General features: G+C 43.5%; 1 protein-coding gene across 1 annotated transcript in view; it reads right to left on the bottom strand.

Moving 5' to 3' along the window:
• The window catches only part of LOC118646539, an 81,661-nt gene that overhangs the window by 20,879 nt on the left and 35,452 nt on the right, over positions 1-25,330 (bottom strand). Inside the window, exon 4 of the mRNA XM_036289634.1 lies at positions 23,092-23,129. Coding sequence (XP_036145527.1) covers positions 23,092-23,129 — 38 coding nt within the window. The remainder of the gene's footprint in view (positions 1-23,091; positions 23,130-25,330) is intronic.

The following is a 25,330-nucleotide window of genomic DNA, read 5'->3' as shown; positions in this document are numbered from 1 at the left end:
CCCTAACCAACCGCGTCTAGTAAGAAGCATTGGAATCGATATCATTGCAACGTGGGCTCCTCCATCCAGTCTACTCTACCTCCCGACATTGCCACCCCGCAACCTCCTCCACTACGCCGCTCGTCATCAAGTCGACTCTTAACTCTTTCCTTCTCCTTTCCCCTGACGTGAATTCTCATTGCCGGTGGAGGTCGTCGAAGTCGGTGGCCGACTCCTCAGACCCTCTTATTTCTCTCTTCCTCTCTTTTTCCTTCTCGCTTTTTATCTTACTTCACTCCGCCAATCGGCTCATCACCCTTTCCTCTCGCTATCTTTCTTCGTCTATCATGCACGGGGGCTCGTCTTGCTTCGAATCAAGGCTCGTTTTCGCTATTGAGAAGATTCCGCGTCGTAAAATCGTTTAATATATCTCGCTAGATTATCGGGTGGAAGCATCTGTAATGCTACGCACGGGCGACACTTTCAAGTTCCTCATCGGCTTTTTTACGGGTAAGACATTTGGCAGAATTTAATATATATATTATATCGTATAATGCACAAAAGAAAATCAGTTCTTTATAATGCCACCTATACACGACATGCTGTTGCACGTGTACATAAAAATTTATATCTCGTTTTTATATACATATATACCATTACGCCACAATTATGTCGAAATAATTTTAAATCATAATGACTTTTAGCAAAACGTTTATAATAATTGATACATTTACTACGCACGATCAGTTCATATTTTAAAATATTCAAGCAATTCGATAAATCCGGCGAGTTTAACGAGTTGAAAACGCCTCGGGAACGAAGTTGGTTCTATAAGTTCTCGGTGAACAAATCGTCGAATATACCCCATCGAAACCCCGTTCGACCGAAGAACGGCGAGTTTTAAGTCGTGTTCGCAAGAAGGGCACTAGATGATGTCAGAAGGATGCGGTTTAAAGAGATGAAAAAGAAGCAAAAAACCTTTAACTTCTGTTTCAAACGGAGCGAAACGAACGACGAAGATAAGTAGGATAAAACGAAGTACGGGCGAAGGAAAAAGTCGCAATTAAGAGCGTCGTCCGGCGAACTTTGTAAATGAGATGCAAAACCCACCGGAAAGGCATTGACCTGTTACTTTGCAAATGTCACGAACCCGAATAAATCGTTTGTGCGATCATAACAATTTCGCAACATCGCGAAGAGCAATCAAGTTTCCGCGCATCGGTGCAATTTCTCTCTGTGGAAGTTATTATTAATGATAATATTTCTCCGATTAATGATTCCATTAATATTATAACTTAACATTTTCTTTTGACATGCGTGTTAAATAAAATTAGATTTTCATAATCGTATCTTACGAATCTTTTTGGTATCTTTTTGGTAATGGAGAACATCTTCCTGTCAAAAGATAGTCGCGCTTGTCTCTTGATTTTTTTTCTATTCCTCGAAATTTCTTTCAACTCAAATACCAAAGCATCTCCGCGATAAATGAAATCGCATCACCGATCGATAAAGTTAACTCCATGAGCGAAAGGTCAGGGGGTTCGACAAAACTGTTGTGCACGTGCACCCCCATCCTCCCCTCTCCTCCCCGTTTAAGCTAACATTCGGCAGACCAAACGTATTGTGTTAGCACATACGTTTCCTGCGTTTCCGAACACAGGTTGCTGCTAACAACCCTTTGGTGGGTGGAAATGGGTAAAGCCGCTCGTAAAACAGAACTTTTCCTACACAGCAATTTAGTAAAGCTAGTCCGCGCGCACCAACGTCGGTTTCGAGGACCTTTGAAACTTATTTCTATGGCAGTTCATTTTTCTTTCAACGCTCGCGATACAGCAGCGAAACCTAATTTAAGTGTGTTAAAGACTTTATCGGCAGCTAATACGCCTTTCTGTCTCCGAGCAGGCTACAAAACATTTGCAAAAGGCAATCGTACTTTCGTGCGTTGTCGCAAGGAAGCGGACCAGGCTCCGTAACGACGGAACAAGATAATAAAATTCAAATGAAGAAATAAATAAGCAGTGGGGACAATTCTTGGAGCAGGCCCTTACTGAAGGGCGTAGGCATTAGACTCGGTTGGGGTGGTTTTCTGCCCTCTTACGTGCTCGATGCAACAACCCTCGTTTCGACGGAAACCAACTCTATAATATTTCACCGAGAAGCGCGACGATACTGATTTTAACGAGAATCAGATAAAAATTTTTTTTAAATAGTTTCGATTTTTTCCGTACTTCTTCGAAAGCTAAATCGTGCAATATTATTATGCGCTTTGTGTTTTTAAATTTTTCCTGTAAAACCGGTACATATAAAATATATTGTGCAATTAAAATTTCTATATAAGCAAAATATATGTATCAGTTAAATTATTTTTGAACATTCGTTCTACAAATGTTAATTGTTTCTTCGAACTCTGAAAGGGGTACTTCACCGATTTTTCTATTCTCTTATCGTGTATTCCTCTGAATGCACTCATTTCCAGTATCTGTTAGTATTCTCTTTGCGTGATACGCAATCCTTGTTTAAACAAATATCGATACTTTATGCATGGCATTACGAAGACGAAAATCATTTGTTATGTTAATTATACATTATATATATATATATATATATATATATATATATATATATATGTTACAATTTATTTTTACCATTACTCAGTTAAACTCTATGTATAGATAATGTAAATAACAGTTGCAAGCGCACCGGCGAATGGCACATTATGTAATATTGTGCGAATTGTGAAGCACGAGGTTCGAATGGCTCATCACCATGTACATGTGTTCCAAAAGCTTATCAAAGCTTGCATGTGTTCCGTTCGGGGATTCGCACGCACGGCGCTCACCCCTTTTGACCCACGTGAGCCGTCGGTTGGTATATCTTCCGAAGCCCTAACCTTCTCTCCTTCTCTCCCCTTCCTCTCCGCTCTCGCTATGTCCCTCTTGCTCCTCGGTTCAATTTAAACTTTGCCCCTGCCAAGCCAAAAGCCGCATTAAGATTTTTTAAGGTTACATGAGAAGCTATATCGCGCGGTGATTTGGCACATCTACTCGAAAGGCTTCGTGCACGTTACTCATTGCCCTCGTCACACTTCCGGAATAACGTTTTTCTTTGCGTGAATACTTTCGTATTCCTAATGAAGAACAATATATATTGCTCGTTAATCTGTCTCACTAATTTCATTTAAATTTAATTAAGATATTATGAAAGTATGAACAAAACTGAGTATGACTACTGAATATGACTGATTATCAAAATTGAGTATAACTTTTTCCGACGATTGACAATAAAATGCGATATAGATTTCAAGGTATCTTGACAATTGGTTGGGAGCATACATGTATGGATTCGTAATTCTCGCGGAGACGGAACCCGATTAACGATAACCCTTCCTCCCCCCCCCTCCTCTCTATCTTGCCCTCGGGTAGCGTTTTCCGTGGGAGAACCATCCTCCCTGCCTGCGCCGCCGTCACGCCTTAACCCAACCTACCCCAAATCCGTACGAGGGAAGTTTCAACTCCAATTTGCCATTTCGTGACTGCAGCGAATCTTGCATTTTTCTTTCCCGAACAAACGTCTATCATTCTATCACGAACCGCGAAACTTTTGTTCCCGTGTCTCGTCCCACCCTCCGCCTTCCACCTTGCGTGGATCGGCCCGGTATCATCCGATATTTCCTTCGACCGAGATATATTCTTGCCGTACGAGAAACTACGAGCTATAATTAGCTGCGTTTCGCCGTGATCGACCCGTGCGAAATCTCGTGTCTTTTCAGAGAGTCTTTTTGTTCTCATAAATGACATATCACATACTGTGTCTGTTTTCTACACGTCTATTTTCTACAGTTATACACGTATACATTATACTTTACAAACCGAAGTAAAAAATCGCGTCCGAAACAATTCAGTCATATTTTCGAATATTTAACGCGATTATCATATTTTCGAATGCAACGAATCAAAATATACATATATTTTTTAAATATATTTGGTTATTTCTCGTTGTTTTGAGTAATTGATTGCCAGAAGTTTTTTTCCCGAAATGTATCAGAAAAAATCTGAGAACGAAGAATAAAAAACAACGAAAGGAGAATAAACGAAGGAGCTGGACACGAGAGCAGAGAAAGAGAGAGAGAGAGAGAGAGAGAGAGAAGGCGATGCTATTTGGTCGTTAGCCAGTTGGCTAATTTCCAGTAGAAATCATGAAAGCGGGGCCTGCACGAGGGCAACTGGCAGAAGCCAAGGGTGACTCTGATCATTCGATGATGCACTCCGCTAACGTCCATCCACAATGATTTCGCTCCCCTTTCGACCCATTCAATGACCGCGCATCAGTAGCTTGTTCACCGTGCAGGGATTGGCATAGCGCTGAAGCTTTTCGATGATTCTCCGGCCGGTACGTGCATCGCTACGCTGCCATGTAAACTTTCAAGCACAGACCCTCGATTGAGGTAGGTTAAGCCGGGTTAAAACTCACTCGCTTGCAACCTCCTTCATTCACCTGTTATCGGTCTCTTTCTTAGCTTCCCCCGAACCCTCCTTATAACTCGTTAGGTACTTTTACTCTTCATATTTTTACATGTTTTCATATCATATTGTACGCGATCGTATTAAATTGCTTTATAAATGCAATTAAATTATTATCAAGTGATTATTCAACTGAAAGTCATTTAAGAGATGAATTCGCGAGTCTTGTTATAAAAGAGTTATATTAATTTGAGCAGGATAACATATGTACATTGTTTTTTGCGATGATATGACCTATAATATTACGTGGAAAAGAGAGAGGTTCGTGGAAGAAGCCCGTCCGGAAGAAGAAGTAGAGCGGCGGTCACGAGGGACAAGAAGGAACAGTCGGACAGATAGGTAACACAAGGAACCGGGGTATCTGGAGCGCAAAGTGCGAAGAGTTTCCACGAGGCGCGCTTTCCGTTACTTCCGTTACTTCAATAGACATGATGAGTATATACACCCATCAGCCGAGGGGTTTGGCTCGGCTCGACGGGCGTGGGGGTTGAAATTTCGCGATGCCGCCAGCGGAAGTTTTGTCGTGACTCGGCGAAGTCGTCGACGTTGTCGGGCGCGTCGTCATCGCGACGACACTTGTCCGCCCGCGCTTAGATACGCGTACACATTGTAAGGCTTTCTTAATGACGGAAGAAATTCTATCATACGTGCATCCGTTTAGAACGCCTCCGCGCAGGGGGAGTGTTTTGTCTCCGGGGGTGCTGCAGAAGCTTAAGGATCGCACGAGGAAACGCGGACGGAGGCATCATTAACAACCGTGACGGCGTGTCATTGGCGTTGAACTCCTCCGGTTCGCATGAGGAACGCTTTGGATGACGAGGCAGGGAGGGGTGCAAAGCGGCATCCCGATGGGACACTGTCTCGTGTGCATGGATCGATTTTGGGATCCGCGCATATCAGTCAATCCCTTTCATCTCTCTAAACGCGAATGCAAATTTTCCTGCTAAAATATCTTAAATTTGTGAACAACATTCCGAAGATAACATTCAGATAAAAGTCTCACGTAAAAAAAGTATGAACAATCGCATTGTAATTGATAAAATACTAATCGAAATATATTAATAGCAGACATGCATATGTATACAATTTTGTCAAAAGAAATTAAATGTCTTTAATTGATGTCTTGAACAGCTGAGATTTAACAGTATATAAAATAATAAAAGCGATAATGATAATATTATAATATATAAATATACAAACATATAAAAAGACGCACGAATATTATAAAGACATTAATTATAAAATCTATCTGTAACTGTAATTACATAATAATCTAGGCAAACTGATTAAAGTAGTAAGTATGAGATATGAAAGTAGTTGAGAGTTAAAGAGTTGCGATATTATCGCGGATTTAATGGTAATGCATCATCGGTGCATATTGCGTTTTATTACAGATAAAAGCGGAATTTCCGCGCGATAAACAATTTACATGCACACGTTTTATACGAAACGAAACAAAACATGACTGGTCAACAAAATTATTTACATAATCTACATTACGCGCTTTGTTAAATAAAATTATTTCGCACGCTTCTCGTAGCGTATTAAAACTGACCAATTATTTGTATTTATTTCGGGTTTAACGCACGTGACATTATAAACGTTTTGTCTATACGCGATACCACATTACCCGATGTTTACACGTTATCGCCGCGTTATTTTAATTGCCCCTGAATCACGGACGTTCCAAAAGTCAGAGATTTTACACCGAACGGCATTTCCTTCTTAAGAAATATGTAATACAAATATAGACATTTTTTTTTTAAGCAAAAAAGTAGAAATAGTTAAAACTTTTACCTACAGCATTGGCTCTGTTTTCCAACGTCGATTTGCAAACGATCGTCCACGTCGACACGACTCTTCTCAAGGCACGTGGCGAAAATTGTTGGCAGAAGAAAAGAAAAGGAGGGAAAAACCGGGCGGCAGTGCCGGCGATGCCGCGTACGTTCGGCGTCTACCAATCGCGAGGCTGCCGAATCCGCGAAAAGAGGGCAGAGCTGACCGTTGAGCGAGTGTACGTAAAATCATCCACCGTCATCGATTCCCTCCCGTCGTCCACCCTTTTGTGGGTGGACCACGAGGGGCGACGGGCTGAGGGTGGCCCGGGGGGAGGGTATAGGTCGTAAAGGGGGTGGTGGACGAAGAGGGGGTGAGTTGCTGGTTTTCCGGCCGTCGGCCCTCGGTACACCGGCCGTCCCTCTGCGCGCCCTGCTCATAGTTTGCACCCTTCACCTCCCGGGCCTCTCTAGCCGCCCCGAGGTCATCAAACACCCGACGTCAGCCTGGCCGGAGGTGGATGGGCTTGGAACCGGCCATTTTTTGTCTGGCCAGTCAGTGAGTCCCAGGGATCAGTGAATGCCCGCGCGGGGGCAGTTGTTGGGCGCGGGCAAGGGGGCGAGGGCAGTAGATGCAGGGGTGAGTGCAGCAACCATCGATCAGCCTCGAGGCTGGACCGCGCAATGATTTTTACCCCTTTGTCCCACCGTTCCCTTCTCCTCCCCCGGTTGCCCCACGGGCTATGTTCACTATAGTTCAGCTCACACAGGAAGACCGGCGTGTCTGCGTGCACACACGCGGTGCATGTACGCGTCGCGTATGCAACGCACGACCACACGGCCAGCTAAGCGCGCACACACGCGCATCACACGGACGCAGTGCATCTATAACTTTTTCTGCCGTCCCTCTCTCCTTCTTTCCTCTTTCTCCCTCGCGTCCTCTCATTCTCTCTCTCACTCTCGTCCTCCCTCTTTTCTCTCTTTCTCTCTTTCTCTCTACACTTTTTCTCCATCTCTCTCTCTCCTTCTCGCTCTTTTTTGCTTCGCGCCTGCTCCCTCTCGCTGGTTCTGGTATCACGGAAACACGGTTCCTCTTTCTCTTTCTCGTTTGAAACCTGCCAGAGGCCGCCTGGCCACGCCCTCCACCCCTTACGGCCCCCAGCCTCCTCCTGCTGCCCTCGTCCGTCACGAACCATCCTCGCCCAGCCACCCCTTTTCATCTCCCGCCTTCTGCCACGCAACATCCGTACGAGCCTGGACCGGCCAGCGCGCTTTTTTGCATTATCTCGTTTTTGCAAAAATATGCGGACGCTAATCCGCAGGGCTAATTCGTTCTCCGGCGTCGACCAGCGCGCACACACAGCCTACCCTTCCTACCCTTTCTCGCAGTAACGTTGCTTGTCCGCCACTCGCTGGACGCGTTGCGACTCTCGTTAGGATGTCTGCTGAGGATAATTCATGGCGAATTATGGAGCTCTGAGCACGATTCGGCGCAGAGCCGCGGATGTTTCTCGTCATTTTCAATTTTCCAGCTTCCATGGCTCTCCCTCGAATTTTTGGAGCGTCGCTTACACCCGTAAATCACACGGAGCAAGGCGCGGCGTATTTTCTGATTATAAGAGGCGAAAAATCAATCGCCACGGATTACGTCTGAATTCGTAACTTTAAATTAACGGAAGATTAATCCCGGCTTCGATTCTACTTTTTAAATAACAGCGCTCAGAGGGCTTTCCACCCGCAGGCGTCGAAAATATTACGTTCGGGACATAACATTTGCAATAATATAATATTCTACATATCGTATGACGATACGTGATTTATTAACGAGCCGCATACACGTGTGATGTATCAGTGTACATACGCGTACGCACACGGGCGTATCAAAAAATGATAACACCACACGGCAACACACTTTGGGAGAACGAGGCCGGTATTAAACACACCGGAATCTATTATCTCTCTTTCGAATCGTCATACGAATCGCGCGCATTCGGCTAATTACGCACATTAGTCGGCCGCTATAAAGGACGGCGAGCGATACGTTAAATCCTCCTTGAATCCTTTAATATAGCCATCCTGCGTCGATGCTGTTAAACACGCGGACTGACGAGGCTTACGCTGCGGGAAGTTGCTTCTCTCGGCGATACGCGGATAATAATAATAAGTGCCGTCCGGCAGAGTTCCGCTCTGCGCTGGAAATGATTTTTCATCGCTACTCTCGAATTCTCTCTTTATTCCCTCGTAATCCGAGTCTCGCGTACGTCACACACACGTCTACGTCGTGACGGGCTTCGCCGCTCTCTTCGTTTCATCACTCTCTCTCTCTCTCTCTCTCTCTTTCTCTTTTCATCTCCCCCTATCTACTATCTTTCCTACACCCCCTTTTCTCCTTTTTTCTACGAGGAAAAAGAGACGGGGCGACGGACGAAGGCTAGGGGATGGTGGACGAGGAAGAGGAGTTAAAAAAAATAATAAGCGGTAACATGACATCTGTTCTTTCGTCCGTTCGTTCGGCTGGCTCGCACCGCGAGTCGCGATCGCGAGAAGCGATTATTTCATACAGTTAGCCAGACGGATTGTGCATTATGCAGAAATGCGAAACGGCGCGCTAGATTCATCTAGAGAGAGAGAGAGAGAAAGAGATGGACAGAGGGAGATAGAGAGAGAGAGAGAGACAGAGGGAGGAAGGAAGCGAAGAGGGAGGAGAAATTCCGTGACCAGTGTGCACGCGCTGTTCGCGCGCGCGAAACTGCCGGACACGCATCGTCGCATGCGAAACGATGGGAAGCACGGGAATGTCTCGCGTGAAAAATGCACTACGTTTTGCGAGCGTCGAACTGTCCGAGTATTCTCTCATACGGAGAAGTACGGCGTGACGTATACGGCATAGCTATCGGCTTTGGTGTTATAACTTCTCAAAGAGAGAGAGAGAGGGAGAGAAGAAAAGAGAGAGGTGTGCGTTTCAACTAGTGTCTGGGATATAGAAAGTTATAAATGGCAAGTTACAATAGTCTTGACATGAAAGTAAATGTCTTCGCGGTAACTTACGACAGAATTGATCTACCTCCCGCGTATTTTCTCAAGCATAAGACTTTTAAAACACCAACAGATCGATCGTTTACGTAATCACCGAATTAATTCAATGAATAAACATTTTCCTTTACACACGCGCCATAGTATTACCTCTTAAAAATATGTCCATCATTAATCACAAAGCGATAAAGATTAATTAAACGGTGGGGTGGAAATAAATTGGAGTTGTGGACGTGACAAAAACTCATCGTGTCTGTGAAGAGACCAATTTCTCGCTGGCGTCCCTTGGCATGTAAAATTCACGACGGGATTCCGGATTTGTCTGCGAGAACGCAAGCCGGTGTGAGTAATCGACGTTCGATCGAAACGAATGGAAAGAATTTCGTCGGTTAGTCTGCAGCGCAACGGCGGATGCTCGAACAAATCCGGTAAAAATTAGGCTGCGTAACTGAGAGGGGAAATGCATTACCGGCGTTTTGAATCATTTAGAATTGCGTCAGAGCTCACGTAGGAATGCGAACGTAGTTAAGCAACGTGAATCTTCCCTGATACGTATATGAATGCTCTAGCAGAAGTTTTCAGATAATTCCTAAATGATCAGAAATATGTCTCTTTTATGATGGTACGTTGTATTATTGTAAAATAATTCTTTGCGAAAATAACGGAATTGTAAATAAAATATCAACGTTTTAACACGTATTTGATATATTATTAATTTTACTAATGATTATTCAAGAAAGGGGCTGAGTAAGACAACAGTACTATAAATGTTTATTTAGTATGTGAAAACATCTCCTAATTATACATTCAAAAAAATATCATTCTTGTGCTAAGAAAAGCGATTATTTAATTTTTTATTTTCTTCTTTTAAGTAACGGAATTATCTTTGCTTTTAAAAAATATTTTCTTTAACAGTCATTCATCATTTACTTGAACAAAGTAATGTTTGTTTGAAATTAATAGACACACAGATAAATAAATATTTGGTTAACTACTTGAATTAAGTAAATATTACTCTTATTTTAAATATTCCACAAGTTTATATACCGCAAATCTATCACAAGTTTATCATAAGTATCAAATTTAGTTAAAATTTATTCAAAATATATCCTTTAATAATTTAATATTTTAATAAAAAATATTAAGTTAAAACAAAAATTCAATTTGCTTATTATTCTGAGTTTTCTTTTGTTTCTCTTGATACAATTTTATATTTTTTAAAAGAGAGAATAAATTCTTTCCTTTAATATAAGATAATGAATTTTTCTAGAATTTGTGATAAGTACATTTTAAGATAATTATCAAGAAAATATTCTTTACGAGCGATAATCTAGTAGAAGAAAAAAGTAATTAAATTAATCGCTTGGCAATATTTTTTTTTATGTATACACATAAAAAAAATAAAAACATGAGAATATTATGTTTCATTCTTAATAAATCACATCTGTGTGGATATCTCAGGATGACACGTACAGAAACAAAAACTATAATTATCCTACGCACTACCCGTCATTATGGAAAGCGTTCCAGGAGGAAAGCGCGATTAGACCCTAACGGTACTTGGCTGTAGGGTGTTTCGGGGTGTTCAACGGAAGTCTCGCGGGGCAGCCACGTGTCAAATGGTCCAATTTAGCAGGCGGGAGGTATGTTCCCCAATTAAAAAGGTAACTGTTTTTGTTTTCGTCTTCTTCTCGACACAATTAGGACTGCAGTTTTCGTATCTCAAAAGGCGGAGAGTTTTCGTTCGCGCAGTTTAATTTCGACAGTCGAGAAAAATCGAGGTTTTCATCCTCGAGAAATTAATTTTTTTCTTCACGCCCGTTTTTTTTTTTGTACACAACAGACGGCGGACACGACGGATGCCTTAGTGGGAGCTGTCAGCTGAAAGTAGACTAATTATTCCGTTTCACATTAACGATGGGCGAACGTTAATTGGTAACAGTCTGGTTACGCATAAGCATAATCGATATTACAAATTGTTTCTTACACGGTTTGCTTTCGCGATAAATTTAATTCCGCAAATTGAATTTGTTAATTGAAATTACGTATTCTTCTTTTCATAATTATATTACGTTGCATTACCGAAGATTTCTTTTCTCATGTACCCACGTATTTCGAACACTCTTAAGGATCATTTTGTGAGAGAACAATTTAATAGGATTTCGCGTATTTCCCGTTCGCTCTTCCGTTCGGTTGTTGCTTTCTACCGCCGCTGCAATTACTGAAAATTGCATTCGCGTTGAATTATATCGAAAAAGAGAGAGAATTCAGGGCTAATCGAGTTATATGATGAAAACCACTGGCGGTCAGCTAGCTTATCGTCGGGGTTTGCATTCTGCATCCGCGAAGCCCAGGATAGTCCGCGGAAGGGCAGAAATAAATCGCGATGGTACATTCGCGCTAATTTCGCAGCCGTTCTGTATTTTATATCCTCGCGTTGCGTCGCGTCGTTCGAAAATTCGACTAAATAAAAATACAGCGTACTCAACCAATATATTTCGCTTTTCGATTCGTGGTTGCAACGTGTTGCGCATTAATTGAATTACCGTAAGTATTTTTTGGCATCAATGGAACATGTACAAAACGATACTTTATCGTCGCAGTAAATACGTCGTGCAATATAATCTCATGTCGCGAAAGGCAATAAATCAGAAGCCTCTGTACCCTTTCATTATTTACAATTTAACTTCTTCGAAGTGCATATCGTAATGCGTATTTTTTTGTAGGGTGTATTTTAATTCTTCGGGTATCTCTCACCGTCGCCGTACTCAATTTTTGCGCCGGACAAACTTCCGTTCCAAACGATTATGATAGGAGGACACTTTTTCACTGACACGGTGAGTGATTAGAGAGACGGATTTACGATGACGGTACATAGTTAACGCCGCCTTCCCGTTCGACGAATTCGCGCCGACTGCTCGATCGATATCGATTGTACTCGGCGGTACGAAAACAAACGCGTGTCGTGAGGCCGGAAGTTAGCTTGCAGCTACTAAAGCTCCGTACAAAAGTTTATGAGTTGTATACAGGATGGGGTTGAGTGGGTGGCGGTCGGAAGGGCGGCAAAAGGGGGGTAGTTAGGCAATGTGGTGGTTCACGGTGAGCAGTGGGGGGGATTGAAATGGTGGACTCAGGAGAGTGAGACAGGAGCGGCGAGGGGGACGGCGGCAGCGGCAGCAGCATTCGAGGAGGAAGATAGGCGCGGGCGAGCTTTGATGTACGAGCTTACGCCGCGGAAAGAGAAAAAGAGGGCGAGATAAAGAGGGCGAGCGCGAGAGAGGAAGGGACAAAATTTTCGCCGGCAAAGGGATGAAATACGATTTTATTTGCCGCTGGGGCGCGCAGCCATCCTCGGATGGGGTTGGCAGTCCAACTGTCCGATCCGGTACCGCTGTCCGGCACCGCTAGTCCGGGGGTATAATGAATAAACTTGCGACTTGCCGCCGTGAGAAAGATCGACCGTCCGCTCGCTGAAAGAAATTCGTAATTATTCCGACGCGCGGTCCGCATCTATTTCCGATCCAGTCACCGGCGATATGCCACGGTCCATCGAGAACACAGACAGATTAATTTTTATGAAATACCTCGTAACGAAACATTCCCTTGATATAGCAGCATCCCCTCCTCCGTCGCCAATTTATCTAGATGAAGTAGATATTTTCTTCGCTTCATTTTTCTAATGGCCCCCGTATTTTAACGCTACATATCTGTACGTAATGTTATTAGGCTGCGCGTCGCATGAACGATCTCAAATACAGACATTGCTGTATATCCAGTTTTGTATAACTTTTCTAAATTTAATATCCAGCCTTTTACAACTAACGTTACGCAGAGAGGAAATAAAAGTATTGAAATTGGTTTGCGCGCTGCTGTGTGTCCGACGCATTTTCGATGAAACAACGACATTAAAAATGCAACCGGCAGCCGAGCCATGTCCATTTCCGGATGGTACATCCCCGGCGATCATGCGTCTTCCGCCGTTGCGAGCTGGCGACGCCGTTGCATCGACTCGCGACGTAATTCGGCGGCTCGGCCGTCACTTTACGAGGAAATTTGCATTAGCCCAGGACCCTTTTGAAATAAAAGGCCAACGAAAAAGGTGGAAAGGGTGAAATAGCGGAAGGGATGGCAGCGAGGGGAAGAGGGAAAGAGAAAAATGGAACGAGAGTGCCGGATGCGAGCGGAAAGAAGATAGAAACGCGCGTATGTGCAACGAAAGGTGCTCGTCTAACTCGAGCGCATGCGCCTCCACTATGCACCCAACCCCCTCGCTTCAACATCCCCTCTCGCACCCTCTCTTTTTCTTTCTCTCTCTCTTTCTCTCTCTCTCTTTCCCTCTTTCGCCGTCCCTCTATATCTCCCACATGTAAGCGCCGGCGAGATTTATCTGGCGATGCGAGAACGCGAAACGCGGGATTTGCATGCGTGCAGGTGCATGTGAGATGCACGTACGCGGCCGCGTGTGCGTGCACGAGAACCCCGCGGGAAGAGCCGGAGAGGCTCGGATGTCCAGTCCAGTGTGGGAGAGGAAGAGAGAGAAAGGGAGGAAGAGAAAGAGAGGGAAGCGGCAGGGTCAGATAGGCCGAAGGTAGGGAGACGGAGGAACGCAGGATGGAAAAGCGTGCGAGAAGGACAGCTTCCAGTCCGTTTCTCCCGACGGTGGAATGGCGAGTTGGACGAGGAACGGAAAGGACGAGAGTCGCAGGAGGTAGGTGGAGGAGGACGATAACGGAGAGGAGAAGGCAGAGGGAAAGGGGGGCAGAATGAGATATGCTGATAGAGAGGTCCGAGCGCAGCGGAGGACGGTAGAAAGAGTGGAACGGACGCGAAAAACGGACGGGAAAGAGAGAGAGAGAGAGAGAGAGAGGACCAGGGAGGGAGAAAAAGTGCATGTGTGTGCAAGGGAAAAAGAGCGAGGAAAAATTAGAGGGAGAGGAAAAGAGAACGAGAGAGAGAGAAAGAGAGAAAGAATACTCCTGGAGTGGGGATTGCGCGAGGGGTACGAGGGGTGGTGCAAAGGTGACGGCGAAGCAGGCGGCAGTGCGTCGAACGGAGAGAGCCAGAGGCTGACCAAAAAAAAAAAGGACGGCCGCTTCAATTCATTGATCGCCCAGCGGTCCGAGCGGCGACGTGCGGGGTAAAATAAAAAAAAAAGCGCCGGGTATGACGGGGAAGGAGGGTCGGGCATCGGGTCGTCGGAGGTGGTGAACGGGGGCAGGGGGCGTTGCGAAAAATCTCCGCGCAAAAAGTGCGCACGAGATGAAGCGAAACAGCGAGGAGGGCCGACCGGGTTCGGGGGTGGCGAGGAATTTGCGAACGACGGGAAATCGTCGGAGACGACCCAACCGGCTCTCTCTCTCTCTCTCTCTCTCTCTTTCTCTCTCTCTTTTTTTTTTAAGACTGTCGGGCCATAGGTGTCTATCACTTTTTTTCTCTCATCAGCGAGGTAGCGCGCGCGGGCATGCAACGCAAGAATTTCATGCGACGTCGGGAGCCGAGCGGGTTCGCGCCTCCGAGCGTATCTCCTCGGGGTTGAAGAGACGCCGTGTACATTTTTCAGGATATTGGCAATATTTTACGCGACGTCGCACGGCCCCGGTACGGACTGTGCAAATAGACATAAATATGGCTTACGCGTGATTGAGAGAGAACCCGGGAACGGGCACGTCGAAGTAACTGACGGTTAAAAATTACGTTTTTATCGTGCTTAAATTTTCGCATGACAATTCTTCGTGCTGTCGCATTAATATATACACGCGCTTCCTACTCGCTCGCGTCAATATCTGCATCGATGCAACGTGTACAGTGAATTTGGGCGGCCGTGCAACTGTCAAGGCGGATACTGGATAATTTCTCAAGAGCTCGTACAAAATATACATAAGCCTGTTTTCGTCGAAGAAATTCGATCAAGAGGAGAAGGCAGATGATGTCGAGATACACCTGGCAAGATTTCGAATTGAAGGAACCCTCTCTACGATCGGGAATAATGTCTTGGAACGGCTCGAAAACTCGCTATTTTTCTTCCACTCGAGCAGCCGCTCCTTGCGCTTTCCAGAAACATCTGTATTTCAGGAAAGGACCCCTTTCGCATTTTGGAGACAGATGCAAATCGGAAGGGTTTCTCCTGGATGTAAGAGAGCGGAAGGAGTCGCGTCTTTGCGTGACCGCACCCTTTCCCGAATTCTTTTCATTCTACAATACTCCTATGCACGATGCATCTGTCTCGCCCACAATATCTGGACGATTTCGCTTCTAAATTTAGCCCGTGATTCGATGTGGTCATTGTACTTTTGGCATTTGTCGAAAGCGCATCTTGTGGGATCAAGCGTAAAAGAACATTTGCGAGGGGTTAAAAGAAACGCCGCATGTTGCAAGATGAAAGTATGTATATGCTTGCAATATACGATACAACGATAAATTGTATTATTTGCGTCGTGCGTCTTTTTCCTTCTTTTTAATCTTCCTCCCATTTCTCACTGCGATATAAGTATTGAGATATTTGGGGCATTCGAAATTAAGACGAGATAAGCGACGACGAAAGGTCCGGTCGGTTGTCGAGTGGCTTTTAAATCAGCTCTTGTCCCCCTTCGCTACAATTAATTGTTTCCTTCCTCTATTCTTAGGTCACAAAATCGAGCAAGTACTACAGCACACTTTATATTTCGTGCATTTTTTTATTAATATGTTAATTCACGCAATATTATAACGTATTTTTCTAAACTACATTTAATTTTGTACATTATTATTTTAATATCCCGGTATCAACATAGTAAAGAAATAATTTTATTTGCAAAATTATTTTTATCTTAGATCTTTGATTTTATACTACCTTTAAAAAATTTGATATATTTCAGAAATTTAGTGGAGAATACAATTAACATAAAAATAAAATTGTTACTACAGATAATAATTATATCAAAAATATTGGTAAATAAGATTTGAAGTTTTTTTATTAATACGTTAACTCATGCAATGCTGTAGTTTTTAAGTCGCATTTAATTTTACATTTTTATTTCAATATCCCGGTATCAATAAAGTAAAGAGCTAATCTTATTTGGAAAAAATTTTTTTTTATAATTCTAAAAATCCGTTTATAATCTCATATTACATTTCAAAAAAATCTGATCTAATTTAGAAATTTATTTGTACACTATATATCAAAATTGTTACTACAAAAAACAATGTAGGTATCAAGAATATTGGCAGATTTGGTTGGTATTTCAAAATTGCGATTACTCGCTCAGATGCAAGGAGAAATCATGAATCGGGACAGATGTGAGAAAATTAGTAGCAATGTGATATGGGGTGCTTGCTCATCCAGCCAAGGGTCGCAAAAGAAAGAAGGTTAATAATAAGCGCTTTAATATTCTTTAACCCGCGTGCAACTTTAGTTTTTGCATTGTCAAAAATCAGAATTAAGAACTAATTGCGTATAAATTTTAAAATGTTACGTTAGAAAAACGTTTACTTTCTACAAAAACGCGTGTTCATTAATTATTTCTTTTAATCTTACGATTTCGCAAGCGATCTAGCAAGTTTGTTGACGCATAAGAAACAAAAAACTTGCTTTCGAGTAAATATAAACGTCCGCTCGGCACGTAAAATAAAATAGAATTAAAAAAAAGGGAAGAAATCCGGGGAAAAGACAGTAGCGGCCAGGGCTTTCAACAGAGCGTGTACTTGGGAGATTAGTGTTGGGAGCTTTACTGGTCTTTTTGTCTCTCTTTTCCTTTTCCACTTTTCTTTTGAGGAGAGAAACATAGTGGGTTACTTTGAGGACGGAAACGCGCACACATTTTACGTCTCTTCTCTTGAAAGAGCGGAGAAACTTGTCAGAAATAGGAAGGACTTACTATTATTGAGAAATAGGAAGACTTCACAAGAAGGAATATCGAATAACTTGCAATGAGATTACAAGAAATTTTTGTACGTTATACTGCAAGATTTTATACGGCTCTTATTATGCGCTCATATTTTCATGTACTATTTATATTTAATTTGGCGATCGAAATTCTTTCATGATACGTATAAGTAATTAGATAAAAATATAAACAGTCTTTCCGTTTTGGCCATTTGAGTAAACCGGTAATAAGTACGTATTCCTTAAATTTCGTAAAGAAATTATTTGCTGCAGTTTGTACGGCAAAGGAAACTCGTCGAATACGAGTCGCGAGAATGGCCCCTGTAATTTGCACCGCAATTGCGGCCACATAGACGGACGCGCACGCGATCACGAGCGATAAATCTTCGATTTTCGACGCGGGGTCTCTCACCTTGGGTGATCGTAAGTCCCGAGAAACACAGGAGGGACGAGGAAGACCCTACGTCACCACACGCGGCAGCTGCCGGTACGTCATACTTTTTCTTTGTCTCAAAGAGAACCCTCCTCTTCAGTCGGTGCTCTTTGGGGTACGAACGGGGGCCACGCGCCCGTGGCAGATGTTCTGTGACGCATGCCCCTTTGCTTCTGCATATTACGTACTTATACTTGGAATTTGCACGTACAAGGCGCATAACACGCGACCGATTCCCAATGTGCACGCGCGTGATTCTCAACGACGAATCGAAAATCGTAGGGTGACAAACCTATTTTTCTATGGAATGACCGACGGACAATATGACGGAAGGGGTTGCATCTAAGTTTCATAACAACACCTCCCCCGTAATCTTTGAAGCTCTTGAATAAAAGTAATTCATAAGCGAGGTAAAATAAAATCTTTACATCTTCTCAAAATATGAAAGAATTTATGACAATATATAGAAAACTAGAATTTTTCGAAAATCAATTCTAAAAAATAATGTGCGCAATTTTTCATGTTTTATAATTCAAGTATAATCTGTATTTGTTGGCAAATAAAATATAATTCAGTTATCGAGATAAATTTAAAAAATCGTTTAAACTTTCCATACGTGATAAAAATTTTAAAACAAGATAAACTAATTTGCATTTTGTTTCTTTAAATTTAATATTCTTAGTAGCGATAAAAGAGACATCAATAATCTACACACACATATATATAACACCATATAACGAATGGGTATATCTTTAGAAGCCGCCCCGCGCGATAACAGTGAGAGCTTCGTGATAAAGAACAATATAACGGTCTTGTTAAAGATACGCCTACTACTATAAAAGTGAGTCGCAGAGCGCAGTGATCGAGCGAAACTGTACTGAGAGACTTTAGCATTTTAATCAAATGTCCAATTATTTCAACTAACGCGAATAATTTTAATACTTTTATATATAGTTTTATATATAGTTCAAGAGCGTTCTAAAAATCATATACGATTCTAACTAATATTATTAACGTCATTAAGAACTAAGATCTAGTTAAAATAAGAGTCATGAATTATATACTCTCTCGTTTTTATTCTCAATAGTTAAATATATTTTTCCAATTATTCTAGATAGAGAATTTTAGTTTTTATAAGCATTTCAAATCACATAATAGCTGTGCAATTATATACATTGTGATAGATTATTTTCGTTCACAATTAGGATAGTTTGGTGCATATTCGGCAAAAAGAAAGGGGGTACCAGAGACGGACGCTCCTTGGCTCAGCACACGTCGTCACACCTGACGTCACATACTCGTCAGGGGGCAGATGGCCCCCCTCTCAAGCGTGACGTTGAACTCACGGGGTACCTGGCGGCGTCTATCTATGGGGCCTTCCCCTTACTCTTTGCCTCTTGCTCCTTCTTTGTCACTCCTTTAGGCATCCCATAAGGCGAGGTAAAATAAAATAAAACTCCCGCGACGGGAGTTCCCTTCTCCTCGCGCACACACGCACATCTGCTCAGGTAGCACGAGCTACTTCCACATTAGAGGACGGAACTGCCATGGGGTGCCCCAATGGTGCCCCATAGAAATTCCGTCTGGCCAGACGCTCCCTCGGCGCGTACGGCCGTCGAGGGGGAACGAGCAAGAAAAAAGAAAGAGGTTATCAAGGTGACGGAGCTACGATCGATTTGTAGAGGTATTAGTTATACGGAAACGATTCGCGCGCGTACATATATACATATAATATAGGGAGCGCGATCCCCGCACGGAAGGGAATACTTCCGAATGCCACTATGTACGCGCATTTGTCACGCATCGGAAGGCATACACACGCGCATAATTATCTTCAATCATTCAAAGTGAAAATAGAGAATGTTTTTTTTTTTTTTTTTTTTTTTTTTTCGTTATATTCTAAGAAGTATACGTGAATATTTATGAAATGTCATGTTTATAAATATTAATTGTCTTTAGATTATATTACTCTTTAATACTCTTTTCGACGGATGAGCTCTTTTATCGCTACTAAAACAAGTTTACTGTTACTTCAAGATAATATTCAAATGGATAGAATTTTTTTCTTATTTAAAAAATTTTTTTTCTCAAATATTCTTTTATATACTTTTAAAATCTGTTTTTATCAATTAAGTTTTATCTGAAAAATTTTTTCACAGTAGTAAGTAACGATTTCTAAGACGTTTTGTAGTACAATATATTAAGCCATTGATATATACATATAATTCAATCTTTAGATATTTCGTACGAGCTGATTTTCTACACAATGTATCGATAGACGAGTAATTGGCGCAGGCGGAATGATCAATGATGTGCCGTTGATGTGTCGACAAAGATTTTCGGACAATTACAGACAGGACATCATTGTATACTCTGATTTGATCTAAAGCTAGCGGGCCGTCTTGTTAGCGCGACAAAAAGTAAACCTATGCTATAGAAATGACCAAAGAAAATTTTCTTTCTCCATGTCCCCAACCGATCGTCTTTACGAACTGTGAAGGGTCAAGGTGCGGGGGTAGCCTAATTGCGGCGAGCACGAAAAGATTTACAAGGTGGCAAACGAGCGTGGCCATCTCGCCATTGTACGATGTATTTCTGCGCGAAGTGATCTCGCACTCAAACGATCTCTAAACGTCCAATAACGAGGTCTCGATCGGGCGGGCCTTTTCACGTCTCGGTTAAAAGAGAAGGCAAGGCCGGGACGCGAGGCGATTTTCGTCGCCGCTCGTAAATCCCACTAATTCTCAGCACGAGACATCCGGTCCGGGCTGCCGGTGGGGCGCGTCGCGGGGGCGTTTCGTGTGGTAAACATAATGTCGAGCCTGTAAAACCTGTCCCCGGCCCTTCCTTTACACGTAGCGTCCCTTCTTCTCGTCTCTTCGCAGCGCGTGCCAGCCTGTGACTCTCGGCGAATCGCAGCTTTTCCACCCGACAACACCTGGGGATATCTTTTCCCTCTTCGCAGCCTCTTCCTCTTCTAGAGTTACGCGTCCCACTTTCATTGTGTGTTCCGTGGTGTTTGTGTCACCCCCGTTGTCACCCTCCATCAGTCATCAAAATAAATTCTTAAGCACGTAAAAATCGCCGCGATTATTTAACGTTAAAACGACAAAAAATTGATCAGGAGATAAAGAAATTTGAAGAAATAATTAAAGAAATTTAAAGAAATAATTTTTCGTCACTATATATAATTTCGTAACATAAAATAAGTTGAGGATTAAATTAATAATTAATGGAAAACGTGTTTTCTTTTCTTTCGTGACTTATGTTTAATTGAAAGTACACTTAAAAGTAACTTTACCAGAATTTTTAAACGAGAAAAACAAAAATACTAAAATAATCAATGGCTTTCTTGTTTGTGCGTTAAAAATTTCTGCTCTTCCGACTGGCAACGAAAAAATACTTTTGGCAAATGTATCGACGAGTGTGGAATTCGTGCGTCTTCTCAGGGCACACCAACGCACAGCATTAATCCTTGGCGTATCGCTATCCGCCCACTCGAGTCGCCGCTCGTGCGCGCTTAAAAACGTATGATCTCTCGGCACGAGGCACGGTGAAAAAGAGAAAAAAAACCTAGACGAACGAATAAAGTATTAGGGAGCGATCAGAGGAAAAAAAAAACGTAACTGTTGTCGGTACCTGCGCTTCCCTCGGTCGTCGTTAAGTGCGGAATTCTGTTCGCGGCAGATTGGTCGATCCTCTCAACGGTATCCGGCACCAATTTCCGAGGCTCTCGTCTATAACGGGAGATTAAAAGTACTAATAACGTACGCGAGCGGGGAGAGAATCGTTCACGGGCGGCAAGCTACCGCTACACATCGTCTTTCGCCGCATGACGCACAATGACTTCTGAAACATATGTCGAACGTCGTTCTTCCTTCGTTCTCTCGACGCCGACCCGCATCGAGATGCGTTATTAACGTGCGAGCGCGGGTGGCGAGGGGGCGGGGACGAGGAAATTTTGTCGGTTGAACGATCTGAAGAAAGAGAGAAAAACCCCAAGGGGGAAGGGGGAGGGGAAAGGTAAGGGAAACGCAAGAGGGGTGAAAAAATCCATTTTCACGTTTTAGACCGCCATCGGTTTGTAAGACACGTGGGTGGAAGAAGGCGTGTAGAGCATGTAAGTGGGGGATCGAGCCATCTGGCTCCTAGGTTGCGGCCTACTACCGTTCGAAGGCATGCTCCGCCGTGAGGGTCCTTTAAATCCACCAGAGACACGCACCTTGAGACCTGTCCCGGCCAAGGACCCTCGACCGCTTGGCCCTTTAAACATCGACTCCGGAGCGAAGACACCGAGGCGCCCTTACGTCCCTCGTACCTTCCGCCGACCTCGAGGGTAAACGGCGCTGCATGAATGGTATGGTTCTTTTCATTTCCGATTATACTCGCGTGTATTTTTCATTCGATCGGCCTCAGTTAAGCTCAAGCTGAACGATCGCGTTTTCAATTTCACGTTCAATAACGTTGTTACTCTATCAAAGAAGGCTCACTTGTTTATCTTAAAATAAATATATGTACTTAATGTGACGGTATGTATTGATCTATACAGTTAAATAAATGCATTCTGAGAAACAACGCGATTGCAACGCCAGACAAGCCGTCCAACACCTATCGATTATATGTGAACAGTATTCGCGCGGAGTATTCGTGCTGTTTGCGTGGAAGATCAGGGTAGTGTTGACAGTCGACCGACAAAGCCAAATTAATTTGCAAATTGCTGTTCAAGCGAATCGGGGGAACATTTCGCCTGCTGGAATCGCGGGGAAACGCGATCATTCGGACGGAGAAGGTGGTGCATGAAAAGGAGTCGTGTGCCATCTTCGACGGTGAAAGATTGGAAGACAGAAATTACAGTGGTAGATTCTGCTGGCGTCCCTAACTCTCCTTCTATTTTACTTGTACTCCGTCCCTTTTGTTTTCCTACATGGCGATTCCTCATCGATTCATTCCGGATCGTATTCACGTATCCGCGGAGGGCGGACGAGCGAAGAGTGCAATCGTAAAGCCTTCAGTCATTCATAGTGTACCGCTGTCATGCGAGCGCCGCGACGTGAGGCACGCGTAAGGGGTCGATCCGTGGGGACGAGCTGACAGGGAGTCTCTTATTAGGGAAGGAGTCAGCAAGCATGATTATGTACCTTAGAGCGGCTCCATCTCCCCCTTTACCCCCTTCCTTCCGTACATTCGACCGACATCCTTCTTTCTTTCTCCAACGACTCGACGTCATCCTTGACGCCGCACGACAACGACGACGACGACGACGACGACGAAGCGGCCGTCACGATGGTGAAGCTGCATTGTCAACCCCCCCTCGACTCGACGTTTATACATGCATGCATTGGCGTAGAGCGATGAGAAATTGTCGACGACGCGATTACAACATGCGATTGCCAGATGGCCCCGTTTTGTTTCGCGAGACAGACGAGAAGTAAGTTTCCCGAGACGAGGTTCTCTACTTTTCATGAATTGAGTTAATGATAGTATACTTACGTTGTACGTTGCCGTAGCGGTGCGAAAGGTGCCGTCCCCTGAAACCAAAAAAGTAATTATGTTACCGTGTCTTCAAAATTATTTAACTTACGTATATCAAGTTGTTTTACAGCAACTTGTTATTTGTTACTTTGCTCTGCTGCATCAAATTGCATTGTTGTTTCATCTTCAACAAATAGCTAATTTATCCGTCAAGTTTCAATTTTTAATAATATAAAAAGCAAAAATGTTTCATGCTTTTACTTTTTCGTTTGTTTCAATGATCTCTCGCAGTTACATCATTATGCATACGGTTCTCGTGGCTAAAGTAATTTTACAGAAGAAACTGTTATATGCTGAAAAACTTTCAGAGAGACCATAACGAAAACATTAACAAAATTTGTAAAAGTGAAATTGCAGTGAACTAAGCCGTACTCCTCGAAATTTGCATATCTACCTCGCCAATGCCGCCCAAGGCGATATTGTCGTCACAATGAAACCCTCTCCAAAGCTCGCCACCATCCCCAACACAGTCGCATGGACTATGCAACGCGCGCGTGTCGGCGACGAGCTTTTGCCTCGCGTCACACGTGCCAAAGTTCACGAATTTCGATCGCGCATAAATATCGAGGCGATATAAATATAGCGCTGCGTTCTCTACCGAGATTCCTCGCAATATACTCCACAGCTGAAAATAACAGAATTCCCCTGCGCAACGGGTTGTTTAATTGGAAACACATAAAAGAGAGCCGGAAAAGTATCCCGCGTATTTGCATTAATAATATAGTGTAATCGAGAGCGCGTCCCTTCGTAATTTTCATTTCTATTTACTTATTTTTGCCGACGAGATTCGCACGTGCGATAAAATACTTGCACGAAGAAATTTACGCTTGCAACGCGCTTCGGATCCGTCGATAACTTGACTTTATTATTCGAAACTCTAAGTATGACCGCCTACACTTCATTGTTTTGCTGCATTGTTTCGACTGGAATGCACGGGGAAGGATCGAGGAAGTAGAAGTCAGGAGGAGGACGAGAGTCAAGGAGATTGTAGGTGTGAGGCACTGTTCGACGCCAGTATCTGAGACAGTTTCGACCAGCAAGATTTAACAAATAGGTAAAGTTTCGTCGCGAGGATGCCGGAGTTTGCGGATTCTCCGGCGTAGCCTCGACATCCTCTCTCCTCTTTGTTCTCAAGTTTATGATGTATTAGCTGTTCCCTGTTGTACCTCTACCCCTCTCTTTCTCGTTCTTTCCCTATCCATCTTCCAGCGTTCCTTTCCTCCGCCATCAACTACGTCAACTCTCTGAAGTTAGTCAATTTATGCAGCTCCGGGATTTAAGTTACAAAGTGAATTTAACCAGCAAGAAGTAATAGAGAAGAATTTCAATGCCAAGTTCCTTTTTTTAAAAATAATAATTTTCAATAAACCGCGCACGATTGAAAAAAAAAAAAAAAGAAGACGAATTTATCGTTTTCGATTTTAATAGAGAAAAAAACTCCATAACACATCGGAATCAATTTTTAGTATTTCACCCGAGGCGGTCTAGTGACGATAATTTCGCGCTCGTGAATTATCATCGAGTAGAGCAGGTCCGTATTTCGAAGAGCGATCAGAATTTTTAACCGTCTTGTACCGTGGCACGCAGACGCCACGGGATTGCCGTCCCGGGATTAATAAACTTCGTCGCGTTTCGGCTTAGCCCGTGGCGTAACTCCGTGCGGAGAAAATCAATACCCGATACACATCCCAAAGGTCCGCTTATACTTGTCGGGCTATCTCGCTTTTATCTCGATCGTATCTCGCATATTGGCGTACGCCTAGCGTCTACATGTGCATCACGACACACGTTCACACGGACACGCGAACACGGGAGAGGACACGCGTAACGCGCGATCGGCGAACACACGTATCGGCGCCGCCGCCCACACATCGTTTCCCACACCCTCACACACTCCTCGGGCGCTCTTCGGGATGACAGATGGCTTTGTAGACAAAGAACTTAGCCCGACTGGTTTTCGTGGACGTTGCGTAACCCGATAACAGCAAACCCAAGTCGATCGTTTTCGACGTGGCGAAGTCGCGCGCGCGCGCGGGGGAGGCGTAGGGCGGTTACGATGGGGTTGAAAATCAAATCTGAGCGTCTCTCGATGGAAATCTTTGTCCGGCCAAGATTACTCCTAGTCTCCCGCGCCTCGCGACGCCATCGCTCTCTCCTCCTCGTTCCGTCCATCACCCTCTAATCATCAATCAGATAT

Source organism: Monomorium pharaonis, chromosome 7, assembly GCF_013373865.1.
Source record: "Monomorium pharaonis isolate MP-MQ-018 chromosome 7, ASM1337386v2, whole genome shotgun sequence".
NCBI classification, from domain to species: Eukaryota; Metazoa; Arthropoda; class Insecta; order Hymenoptera; family Formicidae; genus Monomorium; species Monomorium pharaonis.
Note: the sequence above shows the minus strand (reverse complement) of the source record. Positions and strands in the feature narration are given on the sequence as shown.